Here is a 19,868-nt window from a genome sequence, read left to right as displayed (position 1 = left end):
ACTAAATAGTCACATTTGTATGGAAAAGGTTAAACTAAAAACAACTAAGAACACAACAACAAATGTTTAAAGAGCTACAATAAAGTTATGTGTAAACTGTAAAATGGAGAAATCAGTGGGATTATAGGACTTGGAACGTGTGACAAGGGAAGTTTGTGAACTTTTTAGAGCCCCTTTCGATATAAGAAATTTTTCACTTTTTTTTTAATAAGCGTTTGTTCATAAAATTTTTAATTTTCACTTGAAGATGCATTTTGAAAATTTTCGAAAATTTGAAAAACTCCAAAAAGCTGTTTTTTAAAATTTTCACTCAAATCACTCACAAAACTTCAAAAACAACCCAAAATTATATTCATGTCCAAACACAATTCTAAATTTCAAAATATCATTTTCAGTTGAAAAATATTTTCCCCTATTTTGGAATTTTACAATTCTTATGTCCAAAAGCCCACTTAGTACTCTTCTTGGACGTCATTCCCTCTGACAAAATATAGCAACGTGGCCGTAAAAATTGCACCGGGCACCCTATTTGGTCGTCCCCTTTTAACTTATATCCGTTTTATTTTTCAGTTTGCATCCGTACCCTGTTTTTTTGTTAAAAGCATTTTAAAAAGACTATTTTGCCCTTCAGGACTATTGACAAAAATGTAGACTGCAGGACAACACTTCAGCATGTTTTTGGCATGAAATTTTAGCAAATGAACTAAATAACTTAAGCATGTTTAGTCTGAAGTTTTAGCAAATGAACTAAATAACTTCAGCATGCATTAGCAAAAACTCATTAGAAAATTACATATTGCAAGACAAAAACTTAAGCATATTTAGTCTGAAGTTTTCGTAAATGAACTAAATAACTTGAGCATGCTTAAATTGAAGTTTTAGCAAATGAACTAAATAACTTCAGCATGTTTAGTCTAAAGTTTTAGCAAATGAACTAAATAACTTCAGCATGTTTAGACTGAAGTTTTGGATAAAAATTCATTAGCATGAAGTTTTAGCTTCAATGTAAAACAACACTGAAGTTTTACACCATCTCGCATGCTAATGAATAACCCCTGGTACTGTAAAACAACGTCATCTCCAAACGTTAGCATGTTGCTACGTTTATCATGGCTTGTTTTACAGTATGCTAATGCGAATGAGGTCATCTCCAAAGTAGCATGCTAATGCTAATACTATCAGAGGTGTAATTGTCATATTATTACGAATTTTTTGTCAACTGGCTACCAAATCAATAATTTTTAAAAATAGGATACATGTTAAAAGGTTGCACAAATATAAGGTACGGCTGCAAATCCTCCAACGTGGCCACAGATTCAGTAGTCCCAGCAAAATTAAAGCAGAACGTTGGCCTTCAAAGGGTAAGAATGTCTGCACACAAAAAATGTAACAGAGTAACTACCGTAGCTAACTAACGTGGACCTAGTCAGAAAAATTCTTTCACTCATAATTACCAATATGTCCCTACTTTTCAAGCAGGCATATCAACGAACACTTCTTATATAGGAGAATTCTAGTGGTACCGTCAAAGTCTTAACACACGAGTTAAATTCTCATTTTCCCTTCTCTGTCATCGGTTCCCCTGTGTAATTAAAAAGAAATTTTATAAAAGGATAACTAATGATGAGTTCTTAAAAATAAAGTAAAAATTCGCACACGTCAGTCCTGTAAGAACGCACCAACAGTCCACAAAGCAATAAACTAAACGTACTTTGCTTCTCATTTTAGTCACTACCAAAACGTCATTCTCAACGCACTAATGAAGAGCGATTCCAGCCTTAGCACATTGAAGATAGTTGATAAGGTCCGACCCCAAGTATCAGAAAATCTAACAAATCAATTGCACGTTAAGATAACTCTTTGACCACCTCAATCTTGACTGCAAGATAAAGAGACCAGACAATCCATAAAATAATAATAAAAACAATAAATAAAGTAAAAAATAAAAAAAAAATCAGTAGACGGCTACAGAGGATTATAACCACAAATCTATTGAACTATTTCAAATTCAGCACCAATTGGAAGATGATCGCTAGGATGATAATAATTTGGTAGACCACCTTGTACATCTGAGGCTTCAGGCTCTGGAAGTTCGAGGTAGCTGACTGGTTTGATATCCCCTGAAGGAGAGAATAGTATGTAATCTAGAGTTCCAGTAAATCCAGGAGTGCAGTTCGTGAAGTGTGGTTCTCCCTTAGTGCTTGCATATACACTGCACAATGAAACCGGCATATCATCTGAGCTCTCTGGCAGAGTCCCCACTAGTGAGGAACCTGAAATAAGGTACTGATATACCTGAAACAGCAAGAACCAAAACCAATTTACATGAGACACCAATTGCTTTCACTTTCGGCAAAAACAACTCAGAACAATATTTTTCATCAAAAAAATCCAGGTACACCTTGAATAATCGTCAATGAAAATAACAAATACTGAATCCAAAAGTTGAAGTGACTCTACTTGGACACCAAACATCAAAGTAAACCAAAAATGAGACTCTGCTCGAATATCAAGACGACAAGAGAAAGTAGTTCGCGTGTGTATTCCAAGTTGACATGACTACTGACTAATAGTCTAATGTAGACAAGTTAGACAAACTAGGTACCAACTTTTGAAAGTTGGATAAGTTTAGGACAATCTCAATCATTTATGAAGTCTGGAGAGCCAGAAGCTAGACAAACTGTAATACGAATTCTCACATTGGTTGACAGTAGTGTTGTGAAAAGCGCTCGCTTCAGCGCTTAAAGCGCGAAGCGAGGCGGGCACATGGTCGCTTCTGTGTTGTGAAGCGTAGCAGGTGATATGAAGTGCGCTTCTGCCAAAAAAGCGAGAAGCGCGACTAAAGCAAGAAGCGACACTAGCAAGCACTTCATTATATTAAGTGGCTGCCAACGTTAATTAAATAAAAAAACTGTCTTTTTTCAAAACATCATCTAGCAGCAGAGAAAAACAACGACCAGAGTTCCCTTTTTCAGCACTTTTCAAGTTCAATTTCATTAAGTTCAAGCCCAGGTATGTGATTTCTTTTTCCTCCTTCTCCTTCTTCTTCTTCTTCTTCTTCTTCTTCTTCTTCTTCTTTTTCATTTTCTTTCACTGTTTCAGCCTCAAAATAGCAGGGAAATGCTGCCAAATTTTTTTATTTTTCCTTCAGTTCTTTTCTCATTCTCCTCTTCTTCTTTCACTGTTTCAGTCTTAAATTGCAGCGAAATGCTGCCCAATATTTTTCTTACTTACTGCCTTCTTTTTTGTTTCAGTTCTTCTTAGTTCTTACTGCCTTTTTTTTTGTTTCAATATTTATTTTAATATTTTTTTAAAAATTCTGCTTCACTTCAAAAAAGTGAGCTCTTCGCTTCTCACTTCACGCTTTAAGCGAACAGGGGCTTGTCGACTTTCCTCGCTTCACGCTCTTTACAACACTGGTTGACAGTGGGTTGTTGTCTCCTTATACGGTTCTTGGAATCCTCATCTCATGAGTTAGTTTTTGGAGTTGACTTTGGCCCAAGATCTATTTTTCTTTACATGGTAGCAGAGCCAAACCCATCTATCATATTTTGTTTCTTAATGTTATGGTATGTTGTCCACTCTCCAGTATGTCTATGCATAAGGAGGGTGTTAGAGTGTCCCAAATTGAGTGAGGAAATTCATTGTTGTCTCCACATTGACGTTGGATAATCCTCACCTCAAGAGTTAACTTTTGAGATTGAGTTAGGCTCAAGGTCAATTTTCTTAACTGGAAAAAGGATCCCTACTAAAAAGATATGAGGAAATCAAATAAAATTAATGCAGCTTATATAGAGTAAGTCAGTGTCGTTCAATAAAAATGCGAAAGGACCAAATGTTTTCGAAAGGAAAACGGTAGACTAGCTGACCTGATCCCCAGGAGTGGAGTTGAAATCACCGGCAACAACCACAGAAGGCGAGCAATCAAATTTGTCTGATACTAGTAACTTGAATTGAGCCAAGCGTGAAAGCAAGTATCTAGCTTGTGCAAGTTTGACATCGGCCAATTCTGGATCCCTGTAGTATCATTAATATATGCTAACAGTGTATAAAGTTAAGAAATTAAAAATCCAGTTTCCACAAATCCAAGTAAACGTGCTGCAATACCAAAAGATTGGATAATGGGCATACCAGTAAATGTGAGTGTTGGCGACAATGATAAGCTGACAAGGATCCTTCAGCCTGAAGGCAGCCATAATACCCACACAGTCACGTTTTAATCTAACACGAGGATCATTTAGGTCTCCACGATCTGCTCGACTGTTTTTCAAACTGACATCTGAAATTGGAATGAGAAAGATCACAGTTACAAAGGTTATTGGATTATGAAGCTTAAAGCACCCATTCCCACCAAATTTGTGCATTGAGGAGCAACGATGAATCCGTTCCCTATCACCTCACAACACCTTATTCACCTCTCTAAAATGAGATGTGTAAAAAAAAAACCCTTTTAAGTTTCAAAATTTCAAGTCATTTGATTTTGAAAGAGCTGATTCTGTTTGACTATGAAGTTTCCTTCAGAGCCTATTCGAAAATGCACTGCTGCTTTAGGTCCAATATTCACCTCTCTAAAATGAGATGTGTAAAAAACTCCCCCTTTTAAGTTTCAAAATTTCAAGTCATTTGATTTTGAAAGAGCTGATTCTGTTTGACTATGAAGTTTCCTTCAGAGCCTATTCGAAAATGCACTGCTGCTTTAGGTCCAATATTGATTCTTCATACTGCCGATAGTTGAAAAAATATGACGCAGGGGCACATTAGGATGGAAAAGGCTATCCATGCAACAGATACTCAGAATCTACAATTGCTAGTAACTAGATAATTTGCCGTGGCAACTAGCAAGATCCCCATGCTACACAATGCACCAGAATTTGGCCATTCCAAAAACCAAATCACACACTATTGGTGCTGGTTTCAGCCATGGATGCTTCTTTTACCATGGGCATCTTTCCTTACAAAACCCTCAAGTCAAACATAAATATGACTCTTCCGTCACAAATCGCCTGTTGCTACCAAAACTTACTTTAACGTATGATCAAACACAAAAGGTTTTAATTATTTTAACAATTAAGAAAGAAGATAAAAATGGATGCAAATGCCAATCAAGGTTTCTGAATAGGATATGAAAGCCTCACTTATATTGCTCTGATAACAAGTTACATGATACATCAGAGCTTGCTATGAAGTTTCTATTAGTTGATAGAGATTGAGTCGCTACATTAAATTAGAGGCAGACTGTTGAAGACATAATTAAATAAATAAAAGTGTGTTCTCTAACAGCTTAAGCTTTTAGATGAGATAGTCACACATTTCAACGTGGTATTAGAGCAGGCAGAGGTCCTAAGTTCGAGTCTCACCGCCACCCAATATGAAAAAGAATTTCCACATGCCTGGCTCATAAAAAAAGAATCAAGCCCGCACGCGAAGGGGCGTGTTGAAGACATAATTAAATAAATAAAAGTGTGTTCTCTCTAACAGCTTAAGCTTTTAGATGAGATGGTTACACAATTCAACACAAACAATGACAGGTCAACTTTCAAGTTCCAACGGTATTCCATTATTGAGTTTCTGAAGGTAATAAGTACTATTTCAGCTTTTCAAGAATCAAGAGACCCGGTTCCATAAATAGAAAACTTTTAATTATAATTGTACAAGAATCTTTGGATCTTATTGCAACTAGGCAATTCAAATTCTTTCCGCCTCTTTTATTATGATAAAAAGCCTTAGGCATGAAAGTTAAACATACATCAATTGTTTGAAGGCAAATAGCTATAACTGCAGTACTAAACCAGCCCACATCCACCCCCAAAAGAAAAAAGACAAAAAGAGATAGGAAGAAGAGGAATCGCTTTAATTTGCAATTTCATTAGAATGACGTTGGACGGAGATTTTATTTTAGCAGTTTACAGTGTAAAGACATGTTTTGTGACAATGTTTTACCAGAGCATGCTCCAAACGTGTAAAGACAAACACGAGGTGAGCAAAAGCAAGGGAATACCACCTTTTGACTCTAACTTTTTACTTCCACCAGCAGGTAAATTTGCCTCTTTATCCACAGAAGCAGTATCATCTTGAATTGAGGGTACAAGATCATTGTAGTCTATCTTCTCTTCAATGACCAACTCTGCACTATTAGAATAGCATAGAATTTCAGATAAAATGAGTTTTACAGAAATATTTTATTCTCCCTGAAGAATTTATAGAAGCATATCCATCCAAACCATAAGAACTTCTGATATAGAACTTCCTCAGTCCTTAACTGATGCTACGATATAGCTTTAGCATGATACAGACTAGGGAGTAACTTAAGCTATTGGGGTGGTGGGAGTAAGAGGAAATGACGTGAAATAAAATGTAGTTATTTGCAGTATTACTCATATATTGGCTCCCTTGAAGTTTCCAGGATATAACATCAAAGCTTTATTTAAAAGAACATATACCTAATCAGCTTATTTTCTTAGCTGGAAAGCAGTGCATGATCATGTCATGGAACTGTCAAAAACAATGGTTTATAATATGACCAGCAAGTCTCCTCAAATAATGCAAATCATCTCATCGCTTAGCTTAGCATTTCTTTTAATTATAGAGGTTAAGAAAAGAGAGCTTAGATCACCAATCCTGCTTATAAAAGATCCCGCATCCGTCACGCTTCTGCCCACTTCTTTGGGCGTAGATACTTGAATAACCAACACTCTCTATATTTCTTTTATAGAAGCTATCATATTCATCCAATTCCTGGCACATAAAACAATTGATTAAAAGATAACCTAGAAGAAATTAGAAGTTGTTGGGAGAAGGAAAATGGATGAACAGATGTTGCTCAATCTTAATTATCAAACAATTAAAACCTGTAAGCAAAGGAAATCGGCCCCGAGGCTCTTGAGAACTGTCAGTATTGCCTGTGAACGGGCTTTCCACCTGACACAAGCACATAAGATATGTTGATTCAGAAATTTTTAGTAAAAGAAAGAAGTTTAAAACTTTGTCTCAACCGAAGCTTATTGAATCATTGTCAACATGACTTCAAGTTACAATGCTTTTAAAAGAAATTTTACATTAGATGTTCTTCGAATAGTAGAAGAGCAAACAAGTAAAATTGACTTAAACAACTATGTATCTTTCAATTGAGACTAGCTTAGAGAATTACTGAAATCCAATACAAGTCATATGCTCTTGACTCCAAGTCTCGAAGCCTTTCTCGGATAGTCTTGAAGGCATAGGAGAATCCAGGAGTTGAGTTATATGTGTTCAACCTTTAAGATTCTTAGAACCAAAACCATTGTATTTCTAAAATTATGGGGTTCAAATTTACTATTTATTATAATTTTAGTGAATTTTTATGCATAAATTTATGCTCCGCGTCGAAAGTACTAGGTTCAAATGAACATGGTGCAGCAATGTTGCATCCACCTCTGCTTGAAGGCTAGGAATATAATAATGTAATGCAACATGAAGCAATCAGATCGGAGTTTTAGCTATTTTTCGTAGAGGAATGCACTATAAACAAGTCAATTTGGGTCCACTCTAACATGACATCAATCACATTGGAGTTTCCATGGGAGAAGCGAAACAATATCCAATAGACTGTGAATAGGAAATGCAAAAAGGAAAACTTGGATATAGATGACGTACTTGAGACAAGGCGCTGGGGAGTGTGGAAACAGAGCACTCTTTACATATGCCTACGATTTAAAAAACGCAATAGCATGAAACATTGGCAAACAGAATCCATACAGGCCAACAGGTTAAATGACTTGAATCCGTAAGAACAACTAAAACTGACTAGCATTTCAGAATACAAGTGTCGAGGTATGAGATAATATCACTTGAATTTCGCACTATAGTTCAAAATACAAATCAAGACATACCAAGGATGTCAGTATACTTGATTAATTAACATCAAATGTGTGCATCCATCCTACCAGATATGTATGCTCTACTTAATATTATGGTCCAACCACACGCGAGCGGAGGAAGGCCTCAAATTCTTTTTGTTTGGATCAGATCACTCTCTGAGCTATGTTCACAAATTTCACAAGAATAGACTCACAAGATTAATTTGGTTGATGAATAAATACTCTGTTCACTTGGTTTTCAAAGTCAAAAGTATTTTATAGTGTATTAACCATAAGGATGCTAAATAATTTAAGAAAGCAGCACTTAACTTCCATAACTGAAATATTACCTGCGTGTACTTTATAAAAAGAATAAAAGTGAATCGCTTCAAGTAATTTGAACACGTAAGTTTGATTACCTGAGCCAAAATGTTATAGGATACAAAACTGAACCTAAAACCTGCAACAAAAGACAAAGAGTACAACACTAAATCCAGATGTATTACAAAAGCATACAAGCACGAAAAAGAAAGTTAAAATAATTTACTTACCATCTGATTTACTTACTGAAATAATTTCACTTGTTTCAACAGGAATAAATTTTGGAGACAAAGGTCCAGGTGCTGTGCTCATTTTGGTGAAACAAATTGTTCTGAAGATAGCACAAACCAAAAAAAAAAAAAAAAAAAAAAATGAAGTCTTTAATCAATCTTAAAAGGAGATGATACATACGAACCCCCTATTTGGGCTCCGCTTACAAGTTACAACCACCCTAGAGTGCCTAGTGACATAAAGAGTGGTGTCAACTCCTGTGCAGAGCGTGGGAGCCAAAAAAAAAAGGTGAAAACAGCTTATATGTGGCTTTCTCTTCCAACAACTAATTGCCACATACAATGACTATTTGTTCTAGCGGTGTAATATATTCTTCTTCTTTATTTCTCGCATTGTTTTCTTGTGTGTGTGTGTGTGTGGGGGGGGGGGGGGGGGGGTTCTTAGAATGCTGGCTGGTCTGACCGAAAAGAAATAGAATAGTGCCAAATAGCCATACCCAGAAAAAATTGATTCCTAAAAATGCACGAGTTAAACAGAAAAAGTTATTTAATTTAAAACAAAAAAAGTGTGTTTAACATTTAAAACTGTAGCTACGTTGGAAAAATGAAATTCCAGCAAGCTTGTTATAGATCTGGCAGGAAAAAATGGGTTCCAAAAAGTACGCGAGTTTAAACAGAAAATATTTATTCAAGTGTAAGAAAAATGTCACGTGTTTAAAATTTAGAACTTCGGGTACGCTGAAATAAATAGAGTTCCAACCACGCGTTCTACATATCTGGCCGAAAAAAGTGGTCTTAAAAATGCACAAGTTTAAAAAGAAAAATATTTAGTTTCAAGAAAATGCCACGTGCTTAAAAAATCAACATGGCTGGTGTGATTATCACTTCCCACCAGATTTTGGTTCAGGGTGGTAAAAGATATGAAAAAAGGTAGTTCAGACAGGTAATACAACTATACAAGCACCTATAGTTTAGGTGTGTAACTTGCAAAAGGAGCCAAGCTTAGGGGATTTAAAATGTTCAAATACTTTTGAGAAATGCAACAAGATTTTCTTTTTGTTAGTAAGAATGCACTAAAATTTATGATTCTATGCTCCATAACAATATGAACCTGCTTTGTTGTTTTTAGAACTCGCCCTACCATTTGTTTCTTTTTATCAGGGTGCCAATTGGTGGGTAGGACTAAATTTGGGCATGTCAAAATGGGTTGAGTAAATATATGGGCCATACGCAACTCACCCAAAGTTTACTAGTGCCAAAATGATTGTGTCAATTTGGATTAAAAATGCATCATAACCCAACCCGCCCCATTCATACCCGTTGAAAAAGTGTGTGAAAATGTAGGTAGATACACAGTTTTCTTATCGATCAATGTGGGCTACAATTTGGCCGGTTTAAAATGAGCTGCACCTAAATTGACCTGTCAATGAATATAGTTGGAAACCAAAATTTATTTTATATCTCGTGGATGTGAAATAATTAAGATTACTAAAGGAAGAGATATCTTTTTGTTTTCGTTCTCTTATCTTTTCATTTCCCTCCTTAACAAATAAAATGGGCATTTTATCCCTATCAGCAGAAGCTAGGAATCTAAACCTTTTGAAAGCAGAAGCAAATTATTGATGTATCCGAAACAAAATGGAGTATCATCTTTTGGTCAGTGACGCAAATCATCAAACAGGTGACACCCAATAATGTATTCAACCATTTGAGCTGTAGTTAGTTATCTTCCATTTCAATGAAACTTCACATGTAAGAACAAGGAAGAGAGATGTGTAAAAGATTCAGGGGTGACAGATATAACATACCTGTGAGATGGAGAAGATAATGGAAAACGAGGAAGCAAGAAGATTGAGCTTTTCAACATTGGTTTTGTTTTGAAGATTTTAAGATTTTTAGGAGCCGTTATGGTTTCTTATGTTTCAGTTTAGGTTTCAATGAAGCCCAAATACCGATCCATGTTTATCGGAGTCCATATCCAGTTTTAAGTGCTTTGGTCTATTGGGTTCAGAATTTCATCTCGCAGCCCAATAACATTTACACAAATGTCCCCTTTTTAAGCCATTGTTTAAATTTTAGTACTGCAAACATAGCCCTTGGTATACCATTTTTGGACATTGTTAGATTCGGGTCTAATATTTACTCGTATAGTTTTCGGTTTGCTCACAAAATATTAGACAGTGATCTAATATTTGCAAATACTTATAAAATTTTAGATCGTGGTCTAACGTTTTGTCATAGGATTTTCAATTGCTAAAAAATAATCTTTAGACCGTGCTCGAAAAAATCCATCAATTGCAAGAGGAATTAAAATTCGTAAACATATGGCAAAAAATTTCACATAAGTACTACTTTCCATTCTCTCACTTCGTTTTTCGAAGAGAAGTGATAATACTACACACACATAAATATCGAAATATGTTTGTTTATCGCATTTTATATAGACCTCATTGGCCTGCTGCTCTCAATTTTAATTAGACAGAGAACAACAAAGTAGAAACTCAAGAGTTGGTTTGATGAGGGAAAGGTTCGAATTGTCATGCCAAAATCCAGTTTCTATAATTTACTTTCAAAAGGATCCTAACATACCATTTGGAAATTGAATAAACATAAGCGGAACCTCAAGGCTACCTAATAGTACAAACAAAATTTGGGTTCCGCTCTTTTACTTTGTACCTGCTTGGTTGGTATAACTTCAATTTTTCTTTCTGATTATATCAATTATTAGTATTTCGTTTTTATACAAGTAAATTAATTTTTAGAACTAATAAACAGATGAACTTCAAAAGATTGGTTGTTGAATCAAATTTTCTTTAAAAAGCACATCAGAAATGATTCCAACTAAACAGGTTCTGAAATCCTCCAACTTCATTTCTCCTATTTGAATCTACTCAACATTTTTGTTTTCCTTTATGTGCAGACAAACGTATATGGAAACCTAATTCAGGGGCGGCCCAATGAATTTTGTGACCTAAAGCCAAACTTTATGAGGAGCCTTAACTTTTTTATTATTATTATTTAAAGTCTATTTTTTAAAACTTTTTTAGATGCAAAGTTATTAATAATTATTTTATAATCAATTTCTCCTAATAAGTCTTTTCCAATTGACAATATAACTAATCCATTTAACCTCTCATGAGACATTGTTGATTTTAGGTAAGATTTTATCAATTTTAATTTTGAAAAATTTCTTTCCGCTGAAGCAATGGTAACATGAGTTATTAACATTATTCTATAAGCAATATAGACATTTGGAAAAGAATCAAATCTTCTTATTTGATTGAGTATATCAAATAAATTGTTATCTTCTAATTGTACTATTTTTCTTAACACTTTTAATTCAGAAAATAAATCTAAATCATCAATATCGGATTGATTATTATGCTTTAAGGAACATTCAAGATTAAGGCAATATTTTTAAAATTTCCATCATCTAGTGATCTCAGGTTTTTATCGCTAAATAGTGAACCAAAAATATTTTAATATGACTCGAATTGTTCAAATCTATTATGAAGTAAAAAATAGCCTTGTCTACTATGTATAGAAGTAATCAACTCTAAAAAACTTTTCGAGAGATTTGAGATTTCATTTTCAACATTCTCATCAAATGGTTCCTCCTATATATCACACGTTTCTTAGAAATTCGGATTCAATATTCATTTCAAATGCAATTTCCTTAGTAGAAATCATAACAATTGCAAATCCTTCTTCTCTGTGTTTGTTAAAGTAAGAAATCAAACATTTTCATTTCATATAACTTTTTCTAAAACTTATATATAGTCTATTAGGTGTAACAAAAAATAGGCCCCCCTCAAAACTAGGGCCTAAAGGAGTTGTTTTAGGGATTTTTTCATTCCTATACATTATTTGAAATCTTATTACGAAAAATGTCCATGTTTTGATATTTACCCGACCTAAATACATTTTAGTTACAAAATATAACAATCCACCTTAAAAGGCTCCAAATCCATTATTTGTGCCTTCAATCAAGGGATTTAGTTACACTTTTTTCCTGTTTTCTCTCCTCTCTCCCCTCTTCTCTCCATATTGAACTTATATTTAGGGATTTAGAGAATCTAATCTCTCAGATCTCAACTGATGTATATAGCTTGAGTTGAAAATTCGAATTCAATTGTGCCTAATCTGCAACTTCCACAATGAATTCGCCCTAAAGTTCTTGAACAGTTAATTGTAAATGACTCAATTTATAATACGCATGGAGGACTTGCGTTGACAAGTATGAAGGTGCACATACTTTTCAAATAGGCTTGATATTTACAAATTGAATAAAAATGAGAAAAAAGTGTTACGCCTAGACAAAGAAGAGAACATTTATTTGTTTCTTCTTTTTTCTCTCACGTCATTGAAATGCATTAGCTTAATACTCTTTTGGACCCTATGAAGTTGACAACTTCAAGATGTATAGAAAATTGGTTGATGATTGATGGTCTCATGAGTCATGACATGATTGCTTTCACATCGTCTTTGATATATCGGTATTTGAATGGAAAACCCAACTCCTTGGACCTCGATGGAACCACCTTCTGCCCATCCAATACCTGAAATACACATTACTAGGCATTTGGACAATAATTGGTTGAAGTTAATGGAAAAAATAAAAGCATAAAAGTATAATATATATACATAATAATTATATATTGTACAACTTATATACAACTTATCTACAACTTTCGTATATTTCTTCTATCCAATTATATACAACTACAATATCATACCACTTAAATATAATTTTTATATAAATTTTATACAATATGTCTTTTGTATATTTTATATCTCATTTATACATAGTAAAAATAAATTTTATACAACTAATTATATATTATAAAACTTATCTACAACTTTCATACATTATTTTTACCCAGTTATATACAACTACAATACCATACCACTTAACTATAAATTTTATACAATATATCTTTTTTATATTTTGTATCTCATTTATACATAGTAAAATAAATTTCATACAGCTAATTATATATTATACAACTTATCTACAATTTTCATACATTATTTCTACCCAGTTATATACAACTACAATATCATACAACTTAAATATAATTTTTATACAATATTGTTCAACTTTCATATAATATTTAAATAAAAACATATATATATAAACAACAGAATACAAATATATATAAATAATAGAATACAATTTTTCTATAATTTTACTATAACTTTACTATAATTTCGTAAGTATAATGTGTGTCATGTCTTCTTCTTCTTCTCACTACTAAAAATCTGCTAAAAATCGACCAAATATTTTCGACCAACGTTGGTCGGTCAAAAAAAGCGACCAAAAACCGTCCAGCTTGGACGGAAACTGGAAAAAAAAATTACATTTTTTTAAAACTAAATACCGACCAACGTTGGTCGGTAAATTGGTCAACGAATTGACCCAGCTGGACAGACAAGAAAATTTTGGATTACCGACCAACGTTGGTCGGTAATCTGGACCCAATTTTTTAAATTTTAATAATTATTTTATTATTTAAAATATTTTATAATATTTAAGAATTTATATTTAAAATTACCGATCAACGTTGGTCGGTTAATGCAGGGGAAGCATTTACCGATCAACTTTGGTCGGTAATTATTATTTTCTACAAAATAACCGACCAAAGTTGGTCGGTTATTACGTCAACATTGGTCAGACTTTCGAATTACTTTTATATTTACTATCTAAATAATATAAATGTAATTCGTTAACACTTTTGTAATACAAATAATGAATACACTAACATATACTATATATAACATACAATTTGTAAATTGATTCATCGACTTATAACTTACTTAGATGCATCGATGAATATATATATATATATATACACACATACACACACAAACATATACTATAACAAGCTATATATATAGTTAAAGTATTACAATGAAGTGTGTGTGTGTGTGTGTATAGATAGAGAGAGAGAGAGATATAGCCATATATATATATATAAGAACACGAAGCGTTAGGACCACGGGGTCGGATTCTTTTAGGGATAGACTTGTGAAGATCCTAATTAGTATATATAATTTATCATCAAATATATCTATTTGTAAATTAATGTCGATAAGTTTGGAATGTTATAACATGCACTTTGGAGTGAGACTAGGGTTCTTAACATTATAAGGAGGTTATGTTATGAGTTATTTTAGTTGTATGATAGTCGTGTATTATATTTTGAAGTCAAGCGAGTTGTGGAAAAAAAGTTGGCAAAGGTTATCACAAGTTACATTCATAATTGCAATAAAGAAACATCCTCAATTAGGTTAGAAAATGGTAAAAAACAGTGTTATATGGGTCATAGACGCTTTCTTCCTCTTAATCATAAATGGAGGAATGATAAAGAGTCATTTGATGGCACTAAGGAGCAAAGACTACCACCCAAAATTTTATCCGGTGAGGATATACTTGATCAAGTAGCTGATTTAGATAGTTTACCACTAACAAAGGATCCAAAGAATAAGATTAAAATATCACATGAGAGTAGGGGTGATAGTTGGAATAAGAAGAGTATTTTCTTTGATCTTCCCTATTGGAAAACTCTATTGTTGTGACATAATTTAGATGTGATGCATATTGAGAAAAATGTATGTGACAATATTTTGGGGACAATCTTAAATGTCAAAGGAAAAACCAAAGATACCATAAAATCTCGATTGGATTTGCAAGCAATGAACATAAGGAAAGAATTGCATCCAATTAAAAATGGGGATAAATATGAGTTACAACAACATGTTACACGTTATCTCCTGAAGAGAAGAGCAAAATTTTCAGATTCCTAAAGAACTTAAGGTCCCAGATAGATATTCATCAAATATATCTCAGTGTGTCAACACTAAAGATCGCAAAATTTCAGGCCTAAAAAGTCATGATTGTCATGTTCTTCTACAACATTTACTTCTACTTGCTATACGTGGTATACTTTGCAAATCTGTATGTGAACCTCTTATTGAGTTGTCTTTATTTTTCAACTTGCTTGGAGCAAAATATTTAAGAATGGATGAGTTAGAACAGATAGCAGCTCAAATTCCTATAACTCTGTGCAAGTTAGAAAAGGTATTCCCTCCTTCATTTTTTGATGTAATGGTGCACTTGCCGATTCATTTAGCTAATGAAGCTATGATTGCTGGGCCTATTCAATATTAATGGATGCATCCAGTGGAGCGATGACTATACTTTTTGAAATTTTTAGTCGATAATAGGGCTTGCCCAGAAGGTTCTATCGCGGAGGAATATTTGGCAACCGAATATTTGACTCTATGATCAAGGTATTTGCATACAATGGAAATAAAGTTTAATCACCTTGAGCGGAATTATAATGGTGGTGTTATTGAATCTGATGGAGGTTTAACAATTTTTTGTCAACCTCAAAAAGAATTAAGAGCTGAAAAATTAGACAAACTTAATCCAGATGAATTAGAGCAAGCACATATTTATATTTTGAAGAACTGTGATGAAATTCAACCATTTCTCGAGTAAGAATTGATTTGACATAATAATTCAAATATACTTTATCCATGATTTCAATTAATATGACACTTTATTCTTTAATTTTTGGTAGAGAATTTTCACAAATTCCAGCTTATACCTCTCAAAAACATTCAGATAGGGAGTTCATTAGTTGGTTAAAAAAAAGGTTAGTACTAGTCATATACTATTATTATTTTTTTTAATATAATTTTTATATAGTATTTGCTAATTAAATTATATAATTGATTTTGATAGGTTGTAGAATTGTACAAATGTGATAACAGTAAGAAAATGGAAGATTTGCTCACTTTGTCACGTGGTCCCCTGCCATATGTGAGACGTCTCAAAGGTTATATTACTAATGGATATAGGTTTTATGTGGAAAACTATGACAGGGGTTTGAGAACTCAAAACTACGGGGTAGTTGTAGTTGGTGAGACAGATAAAGAGAATAAAAATATTGATTATTATGGAGAACTCACTGAGATTCTTGAATTGCAATTTATTGGAAGAAAAAAGGTGATCTTGTTTAGATGTATGTGGAGGAAAAGAGAGACTCACAAGAAAAATGACACGCTTGTAGAACCTGAAGCTAGTAAAAAATATGTATGTTTATTGATGAACTTCATTTTACATCCTTCATTTTATTTTGATGTATTTTGTTATTTTAATTTTTTTTGTAATTTATAGGCTGAGATACACGAGCTGGTACAATCTGAGCCATCTCTTATGAATATCGAGGTAGTAGAAAGATGCTTCGGACCTCAAAACAAGAGTCGCGTGGTTGGATTAGGGGGTGGTATAACCACTAAGGAGTTGAAAGGCGGTAGCTCCTCAAAGGCTGCAATATTGGCTGAACTGAATGCAATTCGAAAAGAAAAAGAATCACTATAGACCGAGTTGAATGCAACTAAAAAAGCAAAAGAATCACTAGAAATACGTATGGACGACATAGATTCTAAGTATGCACATATTATAAGCTTACTGGTTGATCAACCTTCATCAGCACCATCTTCAAGTCAACAAAGTACAAGCTGAAATTAATATTTAACAGGTTCGTAAGCTTTCTACCATTCTTCCTCCTTGTAGCTCTTGCATATGTAGGAAAAAATAGTTCTGCCCTGCATACTGTAGAGTAAGTTTACTGTACAGCAACAAACCAGTACACTATATTTTCGATCATTTTTGTGTGTCATCTCTCTGCTTCCCTTTGAAACCTTTGCCTGTATTCCATATTGGTTTGGTGTAACAGCATGCTGCATTGATATTTTATCCCACTTTGTATCCAATGTGCCTGAATTTTATTGCCAAAGACTGCATAGCAAGTTTTCTGCCCAGCATTATTTAGATTCTCTTTACATCCAGTAGTTTTTCTCCCCATTGTGCCCCTCTTTTCCTCCTTTTCTAAGCCCCAACAACTCTTATTCTGAGATATAGATATAGAGATTTATCATCGTTCACGATCTTCCTTCCTTGAATATCCAATTCACCAAAACAGCTGCATTCAGTAGGGCCAACATTCAGTGCATAATTAGCAAGGTGATCTGCCAATCTATTGCCTTCTCTAAGTGTATGGGAAATTGTAAAATTGCATCTTGACATTAGTTGCTTGATCTCCTCCACTTCTCTTGCTACAGATCAAGGAAGATCCCACTCTCCTTCTACTGCATTGTTCACTATTATTGAATCTGTGTACAATTCAATAAGAACATAGTCTTGTTCAATACAATATCTAAGAGCCTCCACCACAGCCTTAGCTTCTGCCTCGGTATTAGTTTTCTTCTGCACATTGCTCTCATGGTTGAAGTTTTTTTTTAAATTATAACATCGTCGTATGGTAGCGAGACCCTGCCATTGATAGAAAATAGTTGTACAAAAAAGAGGTGGATTAAACATCCTTACACTTAGCTTTAGTGTGAATGGACAAGCCCAATCAACACTACCCAAAAATTTTAAGCCTATTTAACAGACTTACCAAAATACAGTAGATAGGCTATCAACTGAAGTGTCAACTTTCATCGAAAATGTTTCCTCTATGCTTATGTCCTAAAGAGATTACCTGCATATTGTCTATCCGATAAGGGCCTTTGATATTTTGAGGGAGATCATTACTGGGCAAAAATACATGATCATTTTGGTTATGTAATACAATAACTTGTGAAGTCCTAAATAACCAATAATTCAATCCTAAAAGTTTCTTTCTTGTTAAAGATAATTAATTTCTTCTAAGGTTCTTCCTAAATATGATTGTGCAAAAGGAGGGAGCAGTAATACTTTTTTATATCATAAATTTGCTCCCAATGTTGTGGCTATTATACTGTTGGCGAGCATTTGTAATACATTTCAAGATATACTTAATGTTGGATTTAGTAATGTAGTTGTAAGAAGCACTGATTGTTAATAGTATTTTGAGATGCTCTTTGCTTCGTGGTTTTATATTTTACTGTGTGGTAGCAACAAGATATTAGAACATATTAGTTTAGTAAGAAAACAAGATTTAAGGTTGGTAAGTCGTTGAAAGTACGTACAATTAACGAATGGAATTTCGGTCACCAAATACTAACAACGACTGAAAATTAGTTACTGTTGGTGTAGTTTTTAACGACTGGGACGACATATAATGATGGAAAAATCCCCTCGCTAATCTTGGTATAACGACTGGATTCCTTTCCATCGTTAAAAGAGTTTTTACGATGGGATCAAAATTCGGTCATTTACCTTTAACGACGGAGGCACTAACGACCGGCGATGATCGGGTTTTATCCCATCGTAATTGACTGATAATGATCAAATTTGGAGTTTTAACGACCGAATTTCCTATCGCTAAAGACCTATTTTCCTGTAGTGGAAATCTCAACTACATATCAAAATTTCGTGGCTAGTACCTAACAATAGCCAAAAATATACGAATTTCGTGGTTATTTACAAATTCGTAAAAACTTTTAGCAACAAAAATAAATTGGGAAAGCTAAATCTTTATTTTTGCTATAATTGCTACTATCGTATAATAAACACCTAAATAGCAACAAATTTATTGCTACAAAAAATTTCGTAGCTAATCAAAAATTTTTGCCACGCGTTACAAGTTGTTGTAACAATAGTAATGTCATGACCCAAAATCCCACCTTAAGGATCATGATGGCACCTAATTTCTAAGATTATGTAAGCCTAACACATGATGAGATTAACAAGGTAAAAATAACTTAGCTATTAAGTAAAAACTGATAAATGACATAATATAGTAAAAATAAACAATAGTCATACATCCCAAAACCGATAATACGGAGTCATAAGCTCTAGTGCGAGTACACTAGAAATCTCAAAATACAACACTGTTTGGAAATAAAATAAATAGTAGCAAAAGAAAAAATAAAAGGTGACTCCGAGGCCTGCGAGCGAGAACAACATGTATACCTTGTAGTCTCCACAATATCTGGCTCAACTCACTAGCGGCCGGCACGATCCGAGGTACCTGGATCTGCACAACAATATGAAGAAGCGTAGTATGAGTACACCATAATCGGTACCCAATAAGTTTCAAGACTAACTTCGGAGGAATAGTCATGAGGTTCAAGTCAAGACACTTACTAGACATAAAACATGTACAAAATATCAATATAAATCTAACAACGGAAAACCATAACCAATTAAATGGCAACAAGGAATAGGCATATGATAACAAGGTAAATTAACCAAATTAAACATGTAAAACAAAAGGTTAAATCATTTAAGGAAAACAAAGAAATTTTCAAATCACAAAATTCTAAAAATAACATTGTCATAGCCCGAAACCCTACCCGTCGTTATGGCGCCTATCTCAATACTAGGAAAGCCGACAATATCAATAACTCACGATTTCCCTTAAGTTTGAAAACATGATGTTTAAATATAATACCAAAAATCTCGCAAATCCCAATACAAACACTCCCAAAATATAGTGTCGCTGAGTACATGAGCATCTATACATTACAAGTCTGGGAAACACGG

At 33.7% G+C, this 19,868-nt stretch overlaps 1 protein-coding gene and 1 long non-coding RNA gene across 5 annotated transcripts; one reads left to right on the top strand and one right to left on the bottom strand.

Moving 5' to 3' along the window:
• Positions 1-1,181: 1,181 nt before the first annotated feature.
• LOC104094011 (carbon catabolite repressor protein 4 homolog 4) lies at positions 1,182-10,334 on the bottom strand. 4 transcript variants are annotated; one of them, XM_070182420.1, is made up of 13 exons: positions 10,195-10,334; positions 8,387-8,487; positions 8,255-8,295; positions 7,633-7,682; positions 6,849-6,918; positions 6,614-6,735; positions 5,999-6,129; positions 4,132-4,279; positions 3,870-4,017; positions 2,061-2,295; positions 1,712-1,879; positions 1,455-1,582; positions 1,182-1,371 (listed from the first exon to the last, which is right to left on the bottom strand). In XM_070182420.1, exons 1-11 carry the CDS (start codon positions 10,251-10,253, stop codon positions 1,848-1,850), a joined length of 1,137 nt encoding a protein of 378 aa, XP_070038521.1. In that variant the 5' UTR covers positions 10,254-10,334; the 3' UTR covers positions 1,182-1,371; positions 1,455-1,582; positions 1,712-1,847. The 4 variants fall into 4 exon arrangements, with proteins under 4 accessions (XP_070038521.1, XP_070038522.1, XP_018625559.1 ...); XM_070182421.1 differs by having other exon boundaries at positions 1,469-1,582; XM_018770043.3 differs by lacking the exons at positions 1,182-1,371; positions 1,455-1,582 and having other exon boundaries at positions 1,779-2,295.
• Positions 10,335-16,433: 6,099 nt separating this feature from the next.
• On the top strand, positions 16,434-16,818 carry LOC108947657 (uncharacterized). Its single transcript, XR_001972180.3, has 2 exons — positions 16,434-16,487; positions 16,572-16,818. It is a non-coding gene; the product is annotated as an uncharacterized lncRNA (long non-coding RNA).
• The last annotated feature ends 3,050 nt before the right edge of the window (positions 16,819-19,868 follow it).

The sequence above is a fragment of the Nicotiana tomentosiformis genome, chromosome 8 (assembly GCF_000390325.3).
Source record: "Nicotiana tomentosiformis chromosome 8, ASM39032v3, whole genome shotgun sequence".
In the NCBI taxonomy this organism is placed as follows: domain Eukaryota; kingdom Viridiplantae; phylum Streptophyta; class Magnoliopsida; order Solanales; family Solanaceae; genus Nicotiana; species Nicotiana tomentosiformis.
The sequence above is the reverse complement of the archived record's forward strand: the minus strand, read 5'-3'. Positions and strand labels throughout refer to the sequence as shown.

Bases quoted from the DNA above. Each gene is read 5' to 3' on its own strand.
- LOC104094011 (XM_018770043.3), bottom strand. From the start codon at position 10,253: ATGTTGAAAAGCTCAATCTTCTTGCTTCCTCGTTTTCCATTATCTTCT. The intron at 6,919-7,632 runs GTACGTCATCTA...TGCTTGTGTCAG, and splicing joins TCCCCAGCGCCTTGTCTCAA to GTGGAAAGCCCGTTCACAGG. The intron at 4,280-5,998 runs GTATTCCCTTGC...TTCCAATTTCAG, and splicing joins AAAGTTAGAGTCAAAAGGTG to ATGTCAGTTTGAAAAACAGT.